This window comes from Dendrobium catenatum, unplaced genomic scaffold (genome assembly GCF_001605985.2).
Source record: "Dendrobium catenatum unplaced genomic scaffold, ASM160598v2 fragScaff_scaffold_471, whole genome shotgun sequence".
NCBI classification, from domain to species: Eukaryota; Viridiplantae; Streptophyta; class Magnoliopsida; order Asparagales; family Orchidaceae; genus Dendrobium; species Dendrobium catenatum.
The window spans coordinates 185,369-208,588 of record NW_021318933.1 but is presented as its reverse complement, the minus strand read 5'-3'; the positions used below and the strand labels follow the sequence as shown (position 1 = coordinate 208,588).

Below are 23,220 nucleotides of genomic sequence, written 5' to 3'. Positions count from 1 at the left end.
GAACATGGACACTACACAAGTGAATGAGGTTCCCTCTAATGGCTACAAGATATCACAATTGTTAAATCAATTTCATTAATAAATTGATGAACATAGGCATGCAATCTACATTATCTAAACGTGTTCTGTAACCAAAAAAGAATCAATTAATCAGCTAAGATCGCATATGTGATTATAATACTTTTTGATGTTTGTTTGATTATTAAATCATTTAATATGTGGCTGGAAAATGCATGAGTGAATGAAAGCCTCAATGTTTCATTGTATAAAACTAATGAATTCAGTAAATGCACAAGTCAACCATGTGCTTAACATTAAGAACATTTCATGCCAAATGATACAAAAATATCATAAAATTTGATCCAAGCAATCTAGTAGCAAAGAGTAACTATAACCTTATTATTTGATTGTAATTATGGGGTCTTACCAGCAACATAAATCAAATAAGATAACTTTTGTTGAACTGAATCAACAATAATTAAAAAAAAAAAAAAGCTCCCTCTCAAAAGAATGATTGATCCTTTAGTTTGTAGATGACATTCCCTCTCTGCACTCTCTGTAATCTATGAACCCCCTCATCCCTATTATATAAATATCAGTAAGCGAACATATGTATTAGAAGCCAAATTTTAGCCAGCTAAACGAGAAAGAAATATAGTTTCCAGCAAAGAACAAGCCTATAAGTGCCACCGCAACGCAGAATGTCCATATCCACGCAGACATCTTCCTCTTCCCCCTGTTCCGCAGAGGTAAGGGGACTGGTTGAACTTTGTTGCTGTACTTGTTCAATGCTGCTGATGATTTCCTTCTAGATCTCTTCGAACTCGTTGTATTGTTGTTTTCTTGTTCCTGAGAAGCTTCTTGTGAAGATGTTTCAGTAACAGATGCACGGTCTCCTTCCACGATTCCATCTTTTTCTGATGTACCCTCTTTCTTCTTCTCCTTCTTTAATCTCTTCTACAAAAGCATTTGCAAATTCTTCAGCCGAGTGTTAAGTAAAAGTTACTTTTTGCTAATATACAAATTGGCAATTAGACATAACTTACAAGTTCTCTTAGTTCAGTTTGTTTTTGTGCCTTGTATTCAGCTTTTGCTTGGGCCTTTTCAGCTTTTCGTCTTTTTCTTTCCTCGGCATCCTTGGCCTTGGCCTTCTGCTCCATTCTTAACTTTTCTTTAAACTCTAACTCCTCCCTTACTTTTCTAAGCTCTTCTTCCTTTCTGGCCAGTTCCTCAGCCTTTCTGGCTTGTTCCTCTGCTAACCTGGCTTGCTCTTCTTCCTCAATGGTGAGTTTTTTCTCCACTTCCAGCTCTACGAACTCCTCTCTTAAAGGAGCAACAATATCTGCAACATCGTTCGAAGTAGACTCGGAGGGTAATTTTGATCTCACCATTAGATTAGTTGGAAGAGCTGGTTTGGTAACTTTATGTGAATGAAGTGATTGTTCATGGTGGACTGAAACAGTAGCAGGAGAGCTTCTTGTAGTCAAAGGCGGAAAATTTTGCTGGGGAATCACAAGCTTTGGATCATTGGGGCCAGGAGTCCTTCCATCCAAAGTCCCAAATTTCCTTAAGGTGTTATTGAGATTGGATTCAACATACTGTTTTCGAAAGTCATCATCTTCATTCCATAGCCGCATAATTCTTTCAACCTGAGAGAAAGAATAGGCTGATAGGTTGTCCTTAATAATTACTTGATGAACTAAGTAAGAAAGTCACCTGTTCAGTGCAATGGCGTTCTAGAGCCTCTTTGTCTTTTGAGGATGCATACTTCTTTGCAACCTGCCTGTCATCCATGTACTTCCAGTAGTGTTCCATCTACGTCAAGAAACATTACACATCAGATCTATTTGCTGAGAAAATAATTATTAATATAACAGTTCGCTCAGTATGAAGATGCAACATATACCAGTCATTCCCAATAACATGATAACAGAAAAGAAGAAAAAAAATAATCATGTTAAAATACTTGAAACTAGCCAAACTAAGCCTGCACGGATTTGGTCATAGAAGATGATGAAAAATCAAAATATGATCCTAGAGGAAGGGTTACATAAATTTAGCGAGGGCCAGTTTGTTTATTTTATCAGAAAGGCACGGAGTGCATATTTTGTGATACAGCAAAAAGTAACAATGGTCAGAAAATGACAACCTGCTGTTATCCAGGGAGATAAGAAGGATCTACTTCACATTTGGGTTTATGAAGTTGAAGAAATTATGGTGGACGGATAAAGATGTTACAAACAATATAAACATGAATGTCTTCACCAGAACCCAATGAAGCAAACTAGTAGGAATGAAGACACATTATCAAAATATTAACAATTTTAATAGCATATTACTTTAAGAAAAGCTAAAAGTATTATATTAAGAAAAATGGTATATATTAATTACTACAACCTGATTGGCTCATTTCTGAAAAATATTCATAGTTAGGATATACAACTTGAGCAGAACTTCTATTAGATAGTTACGTCAATCAGAAGACGGTTAAATAAGGGTGAAAAACACCAGACAGAATAGCTGATGGCAAAAGCATCAATAGAATATACCATAAATTATAGAACATTAAACTTTAACGAACATAGTTTTTATAAGAACACCTAGAAAGAAAATTGCAAACTACAGATGTTATTCTCAATTATTTTGGAATATTTAATCGAACCAAAAGTAGTAAATCATTTCGGATACACCAACACTAACTACTTCCATGATTTTATCTGTTTAAAAATTCAATTTACAGCCACTAAACATGATCTGCCTACCTCTCTCACTCTCGATCACTATCCTCTCTCCCCGTCTCTTTCTCTACCAATTTTTTTTAAGATAAGTATTAAATTTATTAATTTTATTTTTAAGATAAATATGATGATTTTATTGTTAATTTATCATATATTATATTTATCTTAAAATAGATTTCATAACTATAAAATATAACTTAATTAAATCTAATCAAAATATCCTGACTCAAATTTCTCTTAATTAATTAGCTATGCATGTTATAAATTAAGATGAGCGTGTAATTAAATTAACCAAAAAATTACAAAAAAATTAATTAATTACAAAATTTTGAATATTAATTACAAAAATAATAATAATTAATTAGAAAAATTTTTATTAAATTATAATAGTTACAATATTTATTATTAGATAAATATTAATATTATCTGATTTAATTTAAAATTATATAATTTATTAAGATAAATAGCAAAAATTTAAATAATAATAAATTTTTATTAAATTTAAGTAGTCATTTTTTTATTAAATATTAAATAATAATTAGTAATTTTTTGCAAAAAATTTAATTATTAGACAAAATTATCTGTTTTATAAATTAAAATAAATATAAAATAGATAATTTTGTATCTATTCATTAGATTTTTCTTAAAAAGAAACCCATCTTTATTTAATAAAAAGCTACTAATATTCCCTCTCCCTCTCTCACCAAGTTTCTCTCTCCACCATCCAACTATTTCTCTCTCCCCCTATTATGCCTTTTTCTCTCTCCCCGCCTCTCTCTCTCTGCAGCCGCTTTCTCTTTCTCACTTGAATTAAATCCACCAAATCAACTAACGCATTTAGAATATATATATATATATATATATATATATATATATATATATATATATATATATATATATATATATTATGCGTATTCTATATGCGTCATTTTATTTGACATATTTGCTCATTTCTAAATTTCTTTTGTAAACATGCTCCTCTAACTAATTTTGATGATTTGTGCTCCTCTTTAAAATAAAACACAAAATAATTTACCAATAGTACAATCTATGCCAAAACAAAAATTCAAAACATTTCTCTCCTTCCTCTCTGTACCTAAATGTTGTTCCTTTTACCATGAATCAAGGTAGAAACTACAACAACAGTAATATTAGTCAGAGTTGTCAATATTGTGGACCCTTTTGATGCCAACTGTCTATAGCACCACTTAAAAAACTTCTATGAAAAACTAGAACAATGCATTAACATTTCCCTTTACCTAACAAAGGATAAGTAGGCATAGCTTTTTTATGACAATCTCAGAATGAAGGGATCATTTTCAACAATTTCCCATTTCTGGAAAAAGCATTGGAGATGGAGGCTTGAAAATATAAATAAACTGGAGAAGACATTAAATGTAAAGCATTCCTCTTCCTTTAAAGGGTAGTGAAGTCTTAGCTAGACAATATGCCTAGAAAACTTGTTTAAAAAAAAAAAAAAATTCTAGCAACAATAATTATTTTTCTTTACTCATCTACAACCACTCCTTTTAACAGGATGATAAGCTAAGATGCACAGATATGGACATGATGACACAGACCTAACACAACAGGAGATGGGACACGACAATTATTAAAAATATATGATAAATATACGAGACATGGTATTATCATTTTTTGTAGCTTAAAAAGTGTGTAACAATCAAATAGGCGTAATTTTAAGAATAATTAAGAAATAATAAGTTATTTAATTAGAATTTGTGCTTAAATGATTAATATTAGGATGTTGAGAGTAGGGTCTCGATGTCATGTGTCAGACATCGAGAGGGGAGATGACAATGCTATTAAGAGTCGAGCATCGATCTTGTGTGATAGGCATCCGAGATCGATGTTGAGACAACATAAATCGTCAATGTTGAGATGAAGTTGGAGAAAGATGAGATGTCGAGATGGCTAGGAAGCATGATTGTAGGTTTAAAAATTACTAGTGTCAAGCATCAATGTCAAGACATTGTAGAATTTGATGTTGAGATTGTTTTAAAACATAGACAATATGACAGCATCGGACATTGATGTTAAGATAGTAATGAGCATTGTTGTGAAACTTTTGCCACAACCAGGAGAAAAAATGAAAATAGGAATGTTTGAGAAATAGAGTATTGACTGCAGACTATTGATTTGGGGCTATAAAGAGGAAATAATAAATTTAATTTTTATCATTTTAATAAATAAAAATTTAAAATACAAGAAATTATATTTTAAAAAAATTATAAAATATTTAAGATAAGCATTTCAGACACGTATGTCCAATTTGCTTTTAATATTTTCACATCTTAAGTGTGCCTGACACATGTCAGAGCCGTATCAAATACATGTCATGTCTACTATGCATCTGATGCATGTCATCCAATTTGTTTGAACGAGGCTTCGTTTCATTGAGGAGAATGTTTCGGTACATCATAGATGCCAACTGAAGTATTGATGATAAATAATATTTCAGACTCAAAATCACGACATTATTTTGAAAATAATGAATCGAAGCCTCATACAAACAACATGGATGCCATGCTGCTGTTTACTTATAAAAATACATTTGCTTACACTTTACTTAATTTTTTAATGTTCATCATAATACCAGTCTGCAGTTTCGGAGAAACTAATCAATCTCAGCCCCGTAAAATTGCAAAACATGTTGTAGAAAGATATCCGATTTCTTTAGTGCTATGATAATAACCATGAAGATAAAAGCACTGTCTACCAGAAAAAACTTTTAGTTAACTTATCTTCCCCGCATATGTTTTCATAATAATAAGCTAGGTAACCTACTGATGGACGTCCAGTTCACTTCAATACCATATGTTCTGAATCTCTCCTCTAGATTTCTTAGAAATGCCACCAGAATTTTTTTAAACTATTTTTATCAATAAAGAAAAAAAATATATAGGCGGCCTTCTATCAGCTACCTTTTTTTGGGAAAGGAGTGCCAAGTCCAGTCAATGTCATTAATAAAGGAAACAGAGCAAAGATTAACCTTAATTAATGCAAAGCCTAGTAATCCGTTCAAATTGAGATAAGTTGAAATTAAGACATCCAATGGTGGTATGGTCAGCTTTGACAAAAACTAAAAGAAAATTCACAAATAAGATGAGAGACCTTAACATTGGTATGAATAGAAGGTAATATATTAGACTCACAGTGGGCATTAATGATGGAAGAGAAGATGCCCATCACAATAGTGAATAGAAAACGAGACGAGGCAAACGTCACAACCCTGTCTGAGACCTGAGGTGGAATTAAAGAACACTCTGAGCTCACCATTAATAATAACAGAGAAATGAACGCCCCGAGTACAACCAATGATCCAGTTGACAAATATGGTGTGGGCCCCTCAAGTGATTGAAGCAAGAGTAAAGAACCACACGATTGACACTATTGAAGGCTTATTTTAAGGTCAATCTTGGCACAAAAACTTTTTGGTATAGCTATCAGAGTTGAAACCATGAAGAATCTCATTTGCTAAAGAAATAATAACGGAGATATCTGTATCTTGAACAAACATTGCTTGGGTTGAGTTGATAAGCTTAGTGAGCAAGAGTTCAGGCCCCCAACGAGTATTTTAGCAATGACTTTGTACAACGTGTTGCACAAAGGAGTCCATAGTCATGTAAGGTAACATCGTGTAACTTCTTAGGAATAAGAGTAATGTTCGAGTGTTTGATATGACTAAGAAGTTCAGCAGTAGCAAGGAAATATTTCATATTATCCATAAATTATGAGCTAATAATGTCACAAGTGTCTACAAAAATTAGAGCTAAAACCATTAGGCCAAGGGCATTTACATCTCTCAATACCAAACAAAGTAATTTTGATCTCTTTATCAGAAAAAATTGGCAGAGAGAAAATTTCTGACCCCTTGATTAAGAGTATAACCAGAAGGGATATTGTTCATATGAGAAGTGAGGAGTAAATTGTTACAATTCAGAAGTGAGACAAAATGACAATGGCTTCTTCCACAATGTCATCTTGATGAGAAAGAAAGGCAGTTGTTTGAAACACTATGATGAAAATGCGATTCCTCCTATTTTTAACTTTATGGTAAAGAAATTTATGTCATCTTTCCCCTTGGACAACTAAGCACACTCAGATCTTTGAATAATCCAGTTATGCATTCTAAGTAAAATCATTAAGTGATTGAGTCCAAAGGATGCCTTTCTAATAGGTAAAAAATTCTGCCTTGTTCAATTTTGAGATTAGGTAATAGCTCAAGAGATATAGTAGCAAATACCATTGAGTAGTTTTCAAAGAAGACCTGACAAATAAATATCTATTACTTAGGGTAAAGAGGAGATCCCTCTGACTGGAATGTTCCAAGCTGCCACCACAACATCAAAGAAGTTGGGTAAATAGCTCCGGTGATTCATATAAAGAAACAATCATTTAAAGAATAGCAGCTCACCGATATCAATGGAGATTGTGGAGTGATTGGATGATAGAGGTAGATGGACTCTAAAATAGGTGGAAGGGTACAAGTTCTGCCAAGGGAATGCTTAAAAAGGCTCTATCTAGCAAGCACTAGAGGGTTGTCAGTCTGATAACTAAATCAACTATAGAAAATACCAGTATGAGGAAGCTCAGTAAGTGTGGAGTTGTAAATACGTGAGTTAAAGTCAATCAACTTAGAAGGAAGAGGTGGGAAACCACCTAAGTTTTCAACTCCATTCCCAATGCATTTGAAATCACCCAAAATCAACCATGGATCCTTAATCGAGAGAGCTGTATTAAACATATATCACCAAAAGATAAAAAAGAAACCTTCTGCAAGGTAAAGAATGTCAAATTAATCTTTCAACGTCCACACTTTGTGAGCAGCGTTCAAGAGATTACCATAAAATGGGTGTCTGCAACCATAAACCCAACCAATGAGAGTTGTTGCGGGCTAGAATATACGCGGAGATGGAGTTATAATTTTTCGTATTAGCGTTATACAGATATCCAAGACACAAAGAGAAGAAAAAAATAAACATCAGGATTTTTATGTGGAAAATCCTAGAAAATGAGTAAAACCACGGGGCCACGCTCAGTTGAAATAATTTCACTATCGTTTGAATAGATTACATGTGATTGATTCGTCCTTAAAATTGAGGACGATTATATTACAATGGTCAACCGTCAGGTTGAAATCTAGTTACAACGAAAGTCTGACATCAGTTCGTGAATGGGTAGAAATCCGGCGTTAGTTGATGACCGGGTAGAAGTCCGGCATCAATCGGCAGTCGGACGGAAATATGACGTCAACCGGCAGTTGGGCGAAAGTCTGGCTTCAGTTGGTGGCCGGGTGGAAATCCGGCGTCAATCGGCAGCCAGGCAGAAGTCTGGCGTCCGTCGATGGCTAGGTAGAAGTCCGACGACAGTCGGTAGCCTAGCGGAAGCCCAACGAGAGTCAAGGAGCCCGGTGGTAAGAGAACTCTCTTCCTTCTCTTCCTTGCTTGGTCCCTCTTCCATGAGAAATGAGGGGCATATTTATAATTTTTTGAGAGTAACATGATCATTAAATAGGAGGGAGATCAAGGGTAAATAGGGAGTAGTTTGAATGAACGGCCGATGTTGATTCCCTTGATCGTAAACCGTTTACTAGGCATTTGAATGTCTTAATGATATATAAATTTGGAGATCTTGTGCTCGTCAGATTCGTCTCGTCGAGCCGCTCGATTCGACTATAAGCATGACACATTTGAAAACCTTTGGTAATCCAAGTTATGGTTTGAACCTTCCAAATGCACTTTGGGTCTATGATTTGGACCCATTTGAGCTCGGTTTGGGTCAAATTTGGTGTCGTTGGGTTCGTAATTATGAGACGTTCAGTTCGACTATAAGTTTGTTGAAATCGGAGTTCAGATGGTCCAAAATTTAATTTCGAAAGTTTCCAACTTTATTTTTCCTCGGAGGGGACCACAGAATGGAGGATTGCCGGCAAGCCAAACAAGGGGATTAATTGCACCTTCTGCTTCTCCCTTCTCCTTCTAACTTTCTTATAGTTGAGACTTTCCACTATTTTTGATTGGCGGTATCCCTTACTCAAATTCAGTGCCCCTTTCTTGTATAAAAATTAGAATTTTTGGCCATCCCCTTACTTTCTCCCCCTTTTCTCTTCTTACTCTAGAGGCTTTCCAATGTTTTTAGTAGGTGGCATCCCTTACCCAAATTCAATGCTCCTCTTTAGTATAGAAGCTCAAATGGGTGACCACACCTCTGCCTAAATTCCCCTAGCCAAAGGAGATTTTCTTTCTGCTTAGCATGAGGGTCTGAAGAAACCTCACAAGGTGGCCAAGGTTGACGATGTTGTCTCCACCATAACCAGTGACTTCTTGATCATTTTTAAAAAGAAGTTTCACTTCTTCAATGATCTTGTGATGAAGATGCCTAAAAATTCAGATCGTGCCTGTTCTCCTCCCTAGGACTTTTGACAGTGTATGAGTTCAATTTACGAGCACGGCTATGATTTCCACCTTCCTCGGAGTTGATTGACATTTCAACGATATGTGGAATGAATTTGTCTCAGCTTTCTTATAATGTCATGTCGATTATAATGAGATTGATCATAATTTTTAGAGATCGTGGGGTGGTGTTATCTCCAGAGTGTCTTTCTCAGATGGGTCATCTTATTTGTGATACATAAGGTCGTATCTCATCCAGATCCATGTGGCTAAATATTCACACTCAAAACCCATCAAAGAGCTGAGTTAGTGTGTTCTTTTTTGTGTAGAATGACTGGAATCTACTGTAATATGGGAAAAACTAAAAGATTTACCTATTCCGCTTCATGTTGGAGAAGGATTTATCGAAGATGCTCAACCTTCTTGAAGTAGACACCATTCATTATGAGGTGCGTTATTTAAGCATATATGTGGATGAGGAATATTTGTCAAGGTGAGACTATCTACTCAGGCAGAGATATCTCATGAACATATGTTAAAGAAGTCCGCCAATGTCCCAGAGGCGGTTGTCCATACTTCAAAGGTTCGTTCTAAACGATCAGGGAATGAAGGTGATCCACAGGCATCCAAAAAGAAAATGGTAGAGGAGATTTTGACAGTCACTGGAAAAACTCACCTTTCTTCTCCATCAAAGTCACACATTCCAGAAAATGTTTTGAAACATCAATGTGTTGGCTGTCGACGAGCTGAGGAATTTGTGAGTTCCTATTTTCTTTTTTGCTTTTTCTTTTCATATTTTCATAAGGATATGACCCTTACGAAACTTGTTCTAATTATTTCAGCTCCTGCAATGTATGGATCTTGAGATTGAATTGACCAAGACCTTAAATGATTGGAACAATAAGTTTATAAAGGTTAAATATCTTTAAGGAGAATACAAGATGAAGTATGATAATAAGATATATAAGATGAAGATAGTGGATAAGCAATTAGCAAAGCACATAATAGAATTAGTTACTATGGCTACATCAACCTTTTTACAGAATCAACAGATAGATTGTCTTCATATTAAGTTAGTGGATGCACAAGTAGTGATCAATCAACATGTAACATATCAGCAGATCCTTGAAGAGAAGATAATAACCATTGAAAATGAGAACAAAAGATTTCAGAGTTTATTGTCTGAGAAAGAAGCCAAGTCCAGATCAGAGTTTTCACTTTCCAGAGTCATAGAAGAATTCAAGAAGTTAGTTGCTTTCAAGATGATATTTCAGGATCAGGTTCAGGAAGCCCGTGATCACATATACGAAGTGGAGGTGAAGACTTTGGAGTTGGAGTGTATGGAGAAGGCTTCATTCGAGGGTTTCTTAAAGGCGTCCACCTAGTACATCACAAAACTGGAGCTGAAGTTGAGGGGTTGACACCTAGCCAGGCTTTTGGTGATTCTTCTTCATATTTAGATGGTGATGAATCAAAAGTGAGTTGTAGAAGGCCTTTGCCCTCGAGGAGGATGATGATATTGAGATTCTGTAGTATTTCTCTGTTTTTGGTTGTACTACTTTATATGTTATAGTGATTATTCATGTATTTAATGTTCATGTTTTTATATGATGTATATGATATGTTTAGTGATATATAAAGAAGTTTTTAACTTTTTTTATTTCTTTTCTTTCTCATATGAACCCACGTAGTGGGATAAAGGCTTGATGTTGTTGTTGTTGTTATTGTTTTCTTTCTCATACGTTCAAATTGGATGATGAGAAATATTATAGTGGGCTCTTTTAGTTTGAGTGAATGTGAGACATCCTCCTAGGATGTTTGACCTATCAAAGTTTGTTAATCAAAGTATTTTCTTGATGATATTAACCTGTATGGAAGAGGTTAGATCAACTCCCTTCAGGATTAATCATCCAGTGATTGAGATACAATGTAGATTGCGTGTTTCTTGAATCATGGATAAAGAAATTAGATTTGCCGTCAGTTTTTTATTATCGTTTTGATCCTCTTAAAGAAGGAGATAATATTGAAACAGAGCGAATAACACGTTACTATATTATAGAAGATAATATAATAATTCCCTAGTATGACTTAGGGATATAAGAGTTACAACATATACATAAAAGAAATACATACGAGAATTACACGATAACTTCAGAGAAATACATAACACAAGACAAGAAGCATTATCGACACTTACTGATAATATTTGCGGAGGTTTCCAACATTCTAAGTTCATGGGAGCATCTTCCCATTGACATCCTTTAGTTTGAAGGTGCCAGACTTAACCATAGCTGCCACCAAATAAGGACCTTCGTTGAGGGGAGAGTTTGTTGCACTAGGGGCCCTTTCTAGATATTGCGCAAAACTAGATATTTAATAGAGATATATTGAGGTTTCACCCTTCGATTGTAGTGGCGGGCAACTTTTAGTGGAATGCAGCAACTCTAAATGAGACTATATCTCTGGCTCCTAGGAAGAGATACAAGTTGTTTTTAAGCTTATCCTCATTATTATTAATGTTAAGAGTTTGAATTCTATAGCTTGAGACTCCAATATACCCCGGTATGACTTCTTCTGTGCCAAAGCAGAGGTTGTACGAGATTTCTTCTGTAGGCATTTTGGTTGTGGTTCGGTAAGCCGAGAGGACATTTGGGAGCTCTTTAGCCTATTCCCCCCTTATGCCTTCCCTAGGTGTGTCTTCAGCCCTTTCAAAATTATCCGGTTTGTAACTTCTATTTGCCCATTTGCTTGAGGATGGGCTACAACTGTCTACTATCATATTATGAAAATCTTTACAGAAAGATGTAAAGATTTTTTCAGTGAACTGAGTCCCATTATCAGTGATGGCCCTGGCAGGAATGTCAAAATGACAGATTATATTTTTCCATAAGAATTATTTGACATTGGATTAAGTAATCTTCAACAGAAGTTCTGCCTCCACCGATTTGGTGAAGTAATCTATAGGGAAGGGCCCCATTATATGAAACCCCTATTAGGCGAAAGGCCAAGGGCTCTGAGGTTATGTAAGCTCTAAAGAAAGTTTATGAATGAGATTGAAATGCAACTGATAGTTTTTACACTTTTGAGTAAAATCAAATGCGTCATGTTTCATTGTGGGCCAAAAGAATCTCTGCCTCATAATCTTGTATGCTAATGCTCTTCCTCCCAGATGTTCATCGCATACTCCTGAATCGACTTCTCAAAGTCCATAATCAGCTTATAAAGGTGAGAGACATTTAAGGTTTGGTCGGGTAAAGGCTCGTTTGTACAACTCGCCAATAATAATAGTGAAATTCGCTGCTTGTTTTTGAAGTCGTGTTGCAACTATGGGATCTTCAGGCAGCACACCATCTTGTAAAAAGAACAACATGGGATCAATCCAAGAAGCCTCTCTTGGTTCATCGATCAATTATATGACCCATGGACCATGACACTCAGGAAGTGGATTTTGTCGATACACATTCTCTTGTAGACATCCCCAGTTGTTGATGTAACAAATTTGGAAAGAGCATTTGCTCGTGCATTTTGCTCTTAGGGAATATAGATGATCTGGTACTCTTTTATGTGGGCTAAGAATGACTTTACGATGTTGTAGTATTGAGCTAGTAATGGGTTGTGGGCGTCAAATTCCCCCTCCACCTGAGAGACGACCAATTGCGAATCGGTGTGAACCACTAAGTTTTGTACTTCACAATCTTTTTCCAGGCTTAATTCGACAATAAGGGCCTCGTACTCTGTTATGTTAATCGTTGCAAGGAAATTAAGTCAGAGCTCGTACTCAAGGGCAACTTACTACAAAGAGATCATTAGAATTCCCGCCCCAATGCCGAAACTTCTAGAAGCTCCATTAACATACAACGTCTAGTACGGAAGAGAAGGAGAAGCACTCGGTTGCTCACTAGATATAAGGATGATGCATTCAACTACAAAATCTATAAGTGCTAGAGATTTGATACAGGGCCTAGGCAAGTAGTGAATGTCAAACTCTCCTAGCTCCACATACCACTTGATTAATTTGCTAGATGCTTCTAGATTTTGTAGGACGCTTCTCAATAGAAGATTTTTATAAATCCCAATTATGTGGGCATGAAAATATGGGTGTAGTTTTCTGATGGAATAAACTAAAGCTAAAGCTGTTTTATCAACTAATGGATAAAGTCCCTTTATTTTAGATAAGATTTTACTAACGTAATAGATGGAACGTTATATAACATTTTTTTCTACCAAGACCGAACTAATAGCTTGGGCAAAAACAGTTAGGTACAAATACAACTTTTCTCCAATTATAAGTTTTGAAAGTAGTGACGGAGATGCCAAATACTTTCGTAACTATTCGAAGGCTTCTTGACATTCATCAGTCTATTAGAATCCTGAGCTACGAGTACATCTGAGTATCTTGAAAAAATGACAGATATTTATCTCCTATGCGGGCCAGGAAATGAGGCAGTATTGCAATCCTTCCAGTTGGTTTCTATGCTTGATATTCCTCAGGGGCAACATATCATTTAGTGCCTTAATTTTTTTAGAATTGGCTTCAATTCATCGGTGGGTCACCATGAACCCTAAGAACTTTTTGGAAGCAACTCACAAGCACATTTGATAGGTTTGAGACGCATATTGTATCGTCGTAGAAGGTGGAAGCACTATTCTAAGTCAGATATATGTTGAAATTTTTTAAAGCTTTTCATCAACATACCCTCGACATATACGTCCAAAGTGTGTCCAATAAGGTCTTTGAAAACCTTTTTCATAAGCAACTAATATGTAGCTCTCTAGCATTTTGAGCTCGAATGATATAACCGGATAGTAGTATAACCCATTGTCTGTTTGAAAAGCTGTTGCCTTCTCATCCGTAGGATCCATCTTTATTTGATTATAACCGGAGTAGGCATCCATGAAGCTCATCATTTGATGTCCAGAGGTGGTAGACCAACTTGTCAATACGAGGAAGTGGAAAACTGTCCTTTGGGCATGTCATGTTAAGAACTGTATAGTCTACACACTTTCTCCAAGCTCCACTAGCATTTCACACCATGACGACATTCGCCAGCCAAGTGAGATAGTGTACTTCCCATATAAATCTAGCCTCCAAGAGTTTATTAACTTCCCACTCGGTTATTTGCTGATGCAAAATTTTATTTCTTCTGGATTACTAGCTTGCATGTCATGTTGACACGGTTAAGCCTGCCTAAGATAGTAGGATTATGGTACTTGTTTATCCCCACATACTATACAGACACCCGTCGGGGTAAGAAACTTCAGTTTAAGGTGAGGGATAGAGATGATAATCCTAAATATAGACTAGAGTGACCTTCCAAAGATAGCATTGTAAGCCGATTCTGATTTTACTATAATAAATTAGATGGAGTGCATAGTTTGTCGGGGGAATTCTCGAAGTACAACTAAGAGACTAATTGATCATTCTACTCCTACAGGTCGATTATTAAACCTATACAGTGGATCTAGCACAGGTTGAAGCTTTTTTCTGGTGAGACCAATATTGAGAAAACTAGAATATAACAAGACATCCACGAAGCTCGCGTTATCCACCAAAATTCTTTTGACTTTGTAACACGGGTTACCTATCCCAACATTAATCACAAGCGGATCTTGATGATAGATTAACTCCATCCAAACCAGAATCATCAAAAGTAATAAAATGATTGATACAGGACTTCTTTGGTGTAGACTTTTCATCTACTATAAATAAGATTTGATTAGTAATGAGGGATCCCCTGTAATGGTTTCATTCTCTCCAACCATTTAACGATTATTCAACGATTGTCTTTTTTGTTGTTTATTTTGCCCCTTAGTGGGACGAGACTCATCTCGAGCTGGTGGATCTTGAATAAAACGTCAAAGGTAGCTTTGTCGGATAAGTCTCTCAATTTCATCATTGAGCTGCTTACAGGCTTCAGTGGTGTGCCCACGATTATGATGGAAATAACAATATTGATCATAATTTCCTGTATTCGACATCAAAGGTTTCAGCTACTTCACATTCTCCTGATTTCGGATAGCCATCAATACATTTTCTCGAGAAGCATTGAGTGGTGTATACTCGTCTTATCGAGGCTCCGATCGTGGCAATGGGGGTGTAGGAGACAGATTATTTTTCTCTGGTTTCTTTTGCTGCGAGAACGAGTTATCCACTCTTGGTGCACTTTTATGCTTTCTATTTGTTTGCTTAAACTACTTTCTATAAGCATTTATGATTTCGCCTGTAGAGATTTGTGCCTCCACGCGGAGGATCAGGCCAACGCATGAATGAATCGTGTCTCGCATAAGTGCTAAGTAAAAAGGGATCAGTACAGATGCCTCCAAGAAAAACTCCTCTCAACAATTTAGGATCAACTCTTGAAATTTGCCGAGCTTCGATGAAAAATCGTTGAAAATACTTCTTAAGCGATTCTCCTTTATTCTGGCGAATCCCAGAGATGTGAGAAGAATCCTTAATAATTCTTCGATAGGCTATGAATTGTTTGACGAACACTTTGGCCAATTTAATGAATGTGGGGATCGTTTCGGTTGGAAGTGAATAGAACCACATTCGAGCTTGTCCTTTGAGGGTGGTAGAAAAAACCTGACAGATGAGCGCGTCGAAGGCTCGCTGGATATACATGATGGTTCTATAGTAATCAATATGCTCAAAGGGTCGGATGTCCCATCGTAGGAATCGATGCTCGGTAGTTTGAATCTTGTCGGAATGGGGTGTTGAAGGATGGTTTCAGTCAGGGGTGATGACTCCTAGAAGCCCCACAGACGAAGAGACTGTTATCTACCTCCCACAGGGAATTTTCTCGGATCAATCGTCGCAGTTCATGATGTAGGGCATTGTGTGGGAGCTCAGTAATGTGCGGTTGGGCAAAGTCCTTAGGGAGGGATGTCTGGAGGAATACGAGGTTTCCGACCTGTATGTGAAGGATTAGAACTTGTTGTGTCAGCAAGTTCATTGTCTTGATATGATGGAGGATGCATCTTTGATTGGGGAAGAGGAATATCTGTATGAAGATGTTCAGAGCAAATACCTTCGACTAGTGGTGGATCTCGAGGTAGAAGAACCTCCTCTTATTGTGCCAGTGCCAGTTGCCGAGTCTCTCGTAGAAGTCGAAGGATCTCATTTTGAGATTCTTCCATCTTTCAAATATGATATTCTAAAAAAAGGTCCTGAAGTTTCTTCTCCAGTAATGTTTTGCCCACTAGGATAAAAAGAGGCAGATGCTTGACATCCATGATTCATAGACTGATTTCTAGATTGATGTGTGTTGGAGAGGGAGGCTTCTAAGATGTGATTGCTACATCCGTTGTCCATTGAGTCAGTGCTTAGAATAGTGTGATGGTAGTTCCCATAGAAGGCGTCAAACAATTGTGGGCTAGAATATACACAGCGATAGAGTTAGAATTTTTCGTTTTAGTGTTGTACGGATATCCAACATACAAAAAGAAGTACAAATAAATACCAAGATTTTTGTGTGAAAAACCGTGGAAAAAGAGTAAAACCACGGGACCACACCCAGTTGAAATAATTTCACTAGTGTTTGAATAGATTACAGGTGACTGATTCATCCTTGAAATTGAGAATGATTAGATTATAATGGTCAACTATTAAGTTGAAATCTAGTTACAACAGAGTTGCACGAAAGTCCAACATCAGTCCATGGCCGGGCAAAAATCCAGCATCAATCGGCGGATGAGTGTAAGTTCGGTTTGATTCGATTATTAGCATGTCATGTTTCGAAATCGTTTGGTAATCTAAATTATGGTTTGAACCTTCCAAATGTCTTCGGGTCTTCGATTTGGACCCATTTAACCTCTCATTGTGTCAAATTTGGCGTTGTTGGGTTCGTAATTCTGGGGCGTTCAGTTCGACTGTATGTTTAATGAAATCGGAGTTCGGATGGTTCCAAATTTAATTTTGGAAGTTTCCAACTTGATTTTGCCTCGAGATTCGTGCCTGATCAAAATAATTTTTTGATGATACATTATAATGAGAGTTGTAACTGCTTACCAACCACTTCAATTTCTTCAGTCGTAGAACAAACAATGTCCTCAAAGAAAGGCACGCAAGACAACCAAAACTTTGGAAGCATTAGGAACATGAGAGGTCATGAGGTCTTTTTAGTTTAAACAAACAGCATGTGAGGGGCAAGAGGAAGGCAAACTGATTGGCCCAAAACAGTGGCGGCCAAAATGTCAAAGAGAAAGAAACAGAGGTTAAGAGGGGGGAAATCATTGTGGTTCATAAGAGATGAAAGAGTGACCAGCAGCAAAGCCGGAGACAAAAAGGGGAGGGGACCACAAAATGGAGGATTGCCGGCAAGCCAAACAAGAAGAGGAGGTTGCTGCAAGGGGAGAAAACCCAACCAAGGCCCGCATTTTGCCCCACCCTTGGGTTCGGAAGTAGAAGGTTTTTTTTTCCTGCTATCAGCTACTTAACTGTTAACATTTTCAATGTGGACTAATAGGAAGCATTGAAAACATTTATGGATCTAATGGTCTGAAGTTAAAATATAGAGATCAGCATTTTTTTTCTAAAAGAAGTAGTTTGCTGGAAATGGAAATGAATTGATAGGCACCGGAGGGGCACATATATTAGTAGACTTGAGAGTAGTAGAGGTTTAAAGGAACAACAAACATAGTGAATAAGCAAGGAAAAGAAAGAATGTGAGTAACGTTTGACAAAGTCCATTTCACTAGTAATATTTTAAAAAGCTTATATTCAGTAATAACATATAAGAAAATAAAGCCTAAACAACAATAGAAGTATGACAGTAACACACCTTATCAGATTTAAGACCATGCAAGTTTTTGTAAGCATTTTGACGGAAATCATTAGCGGTCTTCCACTTCTGTTCATGCTCTTTTACTTTATTAAACTGATCAATATAGCTTTTGCTAACAGACTTTAAATATTCATCAGCCTTCAAGTGAGCATTTCTTAGTGTGTCAAACTCCTTCTTCAAAATCTACAACACATCACCATCATGTACATTGGTAACAAATCATAAAAAAAAAAATATCAGTGAACATAATTGATGAAAAATACCTTAAAGCTAGATTCAGCTGTTTCTTTCTGCTTCAGAGCGTCATCAATTTCCAACTGGGAACACTTGTTGAAAGGGTGGAGTTCTCGTTCATTTTTCAGCTGATTCAGCTCATGCAAGTATTTCTTCTCATCTTTTAAGGATATTGTTTCATGTTGCATCTTGTACTCTAAAGTATGAATCTATATTCATCAAAGAAAAACTCTTAGTTGATAGTTAACAAAAGAGATGCATAGTTTACTTGAATTAAGAAAGCCCCCAAGTCATACCCGAGAAATAATGTCTAAGAACGAGGCAGCAGTCTTTCCTTTGCTAATGACAGTCTGGATAGAATCCATCTCTAAACGTTTAGCATTCACCAAAGCTTTAGCCTTTTTCTCTTCTTCGTTTGTAGAATCTCTTTTGTGAAAGCAGTCTGAAAGTACTTTCTAAATAACAGTGGAACTTAACTGTTATTACGCAGAATCATAGATAATCAGATTTGAAGGATTATAAAGCAAACCTTTTATTAAACTTACCCTCATGTTATCGAGCTCAGCTTTTAGAGAATCTCGTCTTCGAGTGTGTTCATCCACTTGCGCATGAGCATCAGTAATTTTTGCTTGGTGTTCATCATTGATGACTCTCTGAGTGAATCTGGGAATTTTGATTAAGCGATACTTCTTGGCAGCCATCTCAGCCTTTTCTAGATCACCATCTGGAGCTGAAGAGGCTTCATTGCCTTGTTGTTGTTGATTGTTCAAAGCATCCATTTTTTCCTCTGACTTTAATTCCATTTGTTGCTCCTCTATCTCCCCCAAGCTCTTTTCAAGATGGATTTTCTTATGTTCAGTTAATTCAGTGTCTGATTTGAGGTCTCTCGTTTCATGAACAATTTCAATCCTTGAACTCTCAACACTCTGCTCCGCTGCATTTAAGTCCTTTCTCCTATCCTCCATCCCTTCCTTAGCTTTCACAGGCTTTGACACCACCTCTACTAACTCGGTGGCTGATTTTAGCTCTCTCTTTTCATTTTCACCCTCAGTTACCAAAGCTTCTGCATTCTGGTTTTCTTCTGACTTAGAAGCTAAACCAACATCCTCCTTAACCGGCTCAGGTATTGAATCAATGGATGGAGCATCTGCATCTTGAAGTTCTCCTACTTCAGAGGTTGAAGCCAAGAGTCTAATAGGCTCAGTGTTTGAATCGATGAATGAAGCATCCAAATCCTGTTTTTCTTCTACCATAGGAGCCAAACTCACGTCTTCCTTGTGCTCAGGGTTTGAAGCAATGAATAGCATCTTTGCATTCTTGTCCTCTTCTGCTTCAGGTGCTGAACTAGTGGACAAAGTTGCATCATATTCAACTTCTGCTTGAGAAGTGGAACTAATGAACTCCTTCACAGGCTCTGTGCTTTGGCCAATAGATGAAACCTCTGCAGCCTGGTATTCTTCTACTATAGGAGCTGAACGACTGTCTTTCATGACAAGCTCATCAATTAACTCGACGGATGAATCATTCTCCTTCTCTTCAATTTCGAACTTTGGCAGAGAGGCATTGACATTGTGCTGTTTTAACAGTTCAACAGACGTAACTAATTCTCCACTTTCACCGTCAGAAACGGCTAATGTAGCTTTAACTTGCAGGTTTTCATCTACTTGAGTAACTGAGTTTTTTTCATTCTCCCAATCAATACAATTGGACAAATCATCATTGGCTATCTTCCTATCTATAACTTCAGAAGCAGAATAAACTTCATTATCCATATGATCAGCAATTTCAGATTCGACATCCTTGATTACTTCTATGTTGGTATTCTTGCGTTCTTCAACTTCCAAGTTGGAATCTACTCCCTTCGTTGCAGCATCCCTGACTGAAGATTCGACATCCTCACACTCTTCACGATTGTCATCCCTCCTATCTTCAATATCAAAAACAGAACTAATTTTCTCCTTTGAAGATTCAACATCCTTGATTCCTTCGTCATTAGTATTCCTGCTTTCATCAACTTCCGAGTTGGAATCTACTCCTTCATTAGCAGCATCCGTTAGTAAAGAGTCCACATCCTCACATTCTTCATGATTTTCATCCTTGCTATCTTCTATCTCATGAACAGAACTAATTTCCTCCTTTGCAAGCTCAGAAGAATTGATTTCCACGGCTACTTCATTGTTGGCATCCCTTCTTTCTTCAATTTCAGAAGCAGAATCAGCTTCCTTCTTCTCAGTTATAGAAGACTCAACATCACCAGTTTTTTGTTCACTGCCTTCCTTCAGTTCTTCAATCTCAGGAACAGATTCAGCTTCATTGTTCATAAGTTTGGTGACTGCAGACTCAACAGCATCACTTATGCCGATCAGTAATTCCAATTTTATATTCCTATCCACAAAACCAGATGAAGATGACTGTGCGGAAGAAGCTCCGACAGTAAGTCCTTCATTGTCACTGTCCACTTCATTCTTAGCATAAGAAACCTCTGTTCCTTCAGATACTTGCTCTTCGGTGCCCATGATTACTTCATCTAACTTATTCAAATATTCAATGACCGCCTCCATTTCATTCTTTGAATCTTCCACAATCACCACTTCCTCTTCAACTTGATTCTGCTCTTTATTTTTCAAATCTTCAACAACTATGGGATCTATGGCTTCATCTACAACATACAAACCTTCAATAATTATATCCTTTTCATTTTTTGAATCTTCAACCATCAACAGCTCCTCTCCCACTTGATCCGATTTTTCAGTTTTAAAAACTTCTATGTCCACAACTTCATCTTTATTATTCAACTCTTCAATAACTGCATTTTTTTCTTCCTTAGAATCCTCAACAGCCACAAAACCCTCTTCTACTTGATCCTTCTTTGCATCAACAACAACCATTTCCTCCTCATGCTCCTCTAATTTCTGAGCATGATCTGTTTTCGTAGATTCATCAATAAATTCTTCAAGCTCTACAGGCATAGAGAGAATTTTCTGAGCTACCTCACCATCATGAGCATCATCTTCTCCTCCAACCACATGATCATCTTTTCCTTCATTCTCAGCAGAAAAAGAGTCCCCCAATTTTCTCTCCTCCTCACGCTCATTCCCCTGTCTCTCCACGCCATTATCCCCCTTGCTTTCCTCAGCACTCCCACCATCTACAAAAGTAGAACCTGAATCAGCAACCAATAGATCTCCTGCGCCTCCTCCACCACCACGGACATCCATTTCCAAATCTTTCTCAGACGAATCCGATCTCGCATCCGAATCACCGCCGTTCATCACCATTACAAATGAACCATCAGTCCCGCTCCCATCATTATCGTCACCCTCCCGGCACGCAATGTGCTCAATTTCTCCTCCCATCTCCCTCGCCTTCTTCATCTCCAGCTCTGCCCTAGCAAGATGGTCTCCCTCAGTTCCAGCGCCGCCACCCTCGTTCTTCTCCACTGCCATTGCTAGCCCTCTACCAGATCAATCGAATCAGCTCACAATCGAAATCAATATGGAATCTTCGTGGAATATACAACAATGAAACTGGCAAAGTTTACAGATCTGGGATAGAAATTTAAAAACGAAAAAAAAAACAGAGAAAATTTACTTGTCGGTGGCGCCGGTGATCTGCTCACAGTTGGCGTAATCGTAGTGCGGGATTCAATCACATGACAAGGAAAAAAGTAATGCGTCCTCGATCTCCCTTTGCTCAATTCAAATTGTTTGATCTCTACTCTCCCCTTCAGATCGGATGAACAGAATAGAAACAGAGAGAGAGAGAGAGAGAGAGAGAGAGTAAGAGAGGGAGATAGAAGAGGTGATTTAAACAAACCAAAGATTAGTTGATTTTGTTCTACTTCTTCGGACGCAGACCATTATTTGAATGATTTACTTCACTTCCTTAATTAACCGCTCAAAATTTAATGATATGCCTTTTTATGTTTATCTGTTGGTCAAATCACATTGCTGTTTTTTTTCTTACGTCGATAGTACCAAATTAGTAATTCCATAGCATTAACAAAAGAACGTCGTTTTCTACTTCTTAGCTCCTTCCCACAATAAGAATTATTGCAAGTTTTTAACTTCAGTTGGAGATTTATCGGTGAATTACAGAATTTTTGGTTTTATAGAATTTGATTGTTGAAATATAACTTTAATGTATGAAAAAAAAATGACCAAAACTTTTAAAACCTTTACCCATGCTAGTTGCTACCTACATAAAAATAGATTTTTTATTTTTTTACATAGGCTTTTATTGGGGACAACTTTCTTATTGCTTCTTAAAACAGCTTTCTTATAAAAAAAAAAAAATTGTTTTATGAAGCATGAAGAAAGTCATTCCAAATCAAGTCATAGTCTTCTGTGCTTTCCCACTTCCTTTTTAAAAAGTTTTTAATACAAAATTTTCTTTCAAAAAAACTTTACATTAAAATTTTGCTGTATAAAACAATATAAAAGCTATCTCAAATGAAACCTCTATTCACAAAAACTTTGAATGTTTTATCTGATAACTAACAATATTTGCACAAGTGTTATTGCCTGGAATGATTACATATACAATATTAGAAACATATATATTTATAAATGAACTTTTATGTTATGTTTTTGAACTACAAATTTATATATATATATATATATATAAGTTGATATTTTATTGTGAATTTTGATATTTGGATGATAATTTAAAAATGAGACAATTGGCCCTACAATTCTATGATAATTTTTTTTGGATGGGCAGGTCCATCATTAAAAATTAATGAATTGGATTACTTTATAAATTTGTCACGATGGAATGGATAAGTTCAAAATTCTTACTTCTTCAATCTTATTAATATATAAAAATAGCTTCTGTTGGATCTAACTTTGTTCGTAAATGTGGCATGACCATACTAGGAGGTAACCTTTAAGTATCAGTATGAAATGTACGAGAAAGAGCTCTCGAATTTCTATGCATCTCACACCACATATTATGAAGGTCAAAAGATTCAAACTATACTCATTCAACCTTCACTACTAAAAATTAAATTATTTTACAACATTTTTTTTTTTTTTTTGCAGTTTCGAAATC

The 23,220-nt window shown here is 36.5% G+C and overlaps 1 protein-coding gene across 3 annotated transcripts; it reads right to left on the bottom strand.

Annotated features, from left to right (window-relative positions):
• Positions 1-372: 372 nt before the first annotated feature.
• LOC110102041 (titin homolog) lies at positions 373-21,990 on the bottom strand. 3 transcript variants are annotated; one of them, XM_028694392.1, is made up of 8 exons: positions 21,760-21,990; positions 18,714-21,670; positions 18,465-18,623; positions 18,198-18,377; positions 17,932-18,117; positions 1,717-1,815; positions 1,047-1,649; positions 373-954 (listed from the first exon to the last, which is right to left on the bottom strand). In XM_028694392.1, the coding sequence occupies exons 2-8, from the start codon at positions 21,612-21,614 to the stop codon at positions 616-618; spliced, it is 4,467 nt and encodes a 1,488-aa protein (XP_028550225.1). In that variant the 5' UTR covers positions 21,615-21,670; positions 21,760-21,990; the 3' UTR covers positions 373-615. The 3 variants fall into 3 exon arrangements, with proteins under 3 accessions (XP_028550225.1, XP_020685845.1, XP_020685847.1); XM_020830186.2 differs by having other exon boundaries at positions 373-957; positions 21,760-21,987; XM_020830188.2 differs by having other exon boundaries at positions 373-957; positions 18,714-21,624; positions 21,760-21,987.
• Positions 21,991-23,220: the final 1,230 nt, after the last annotated feature.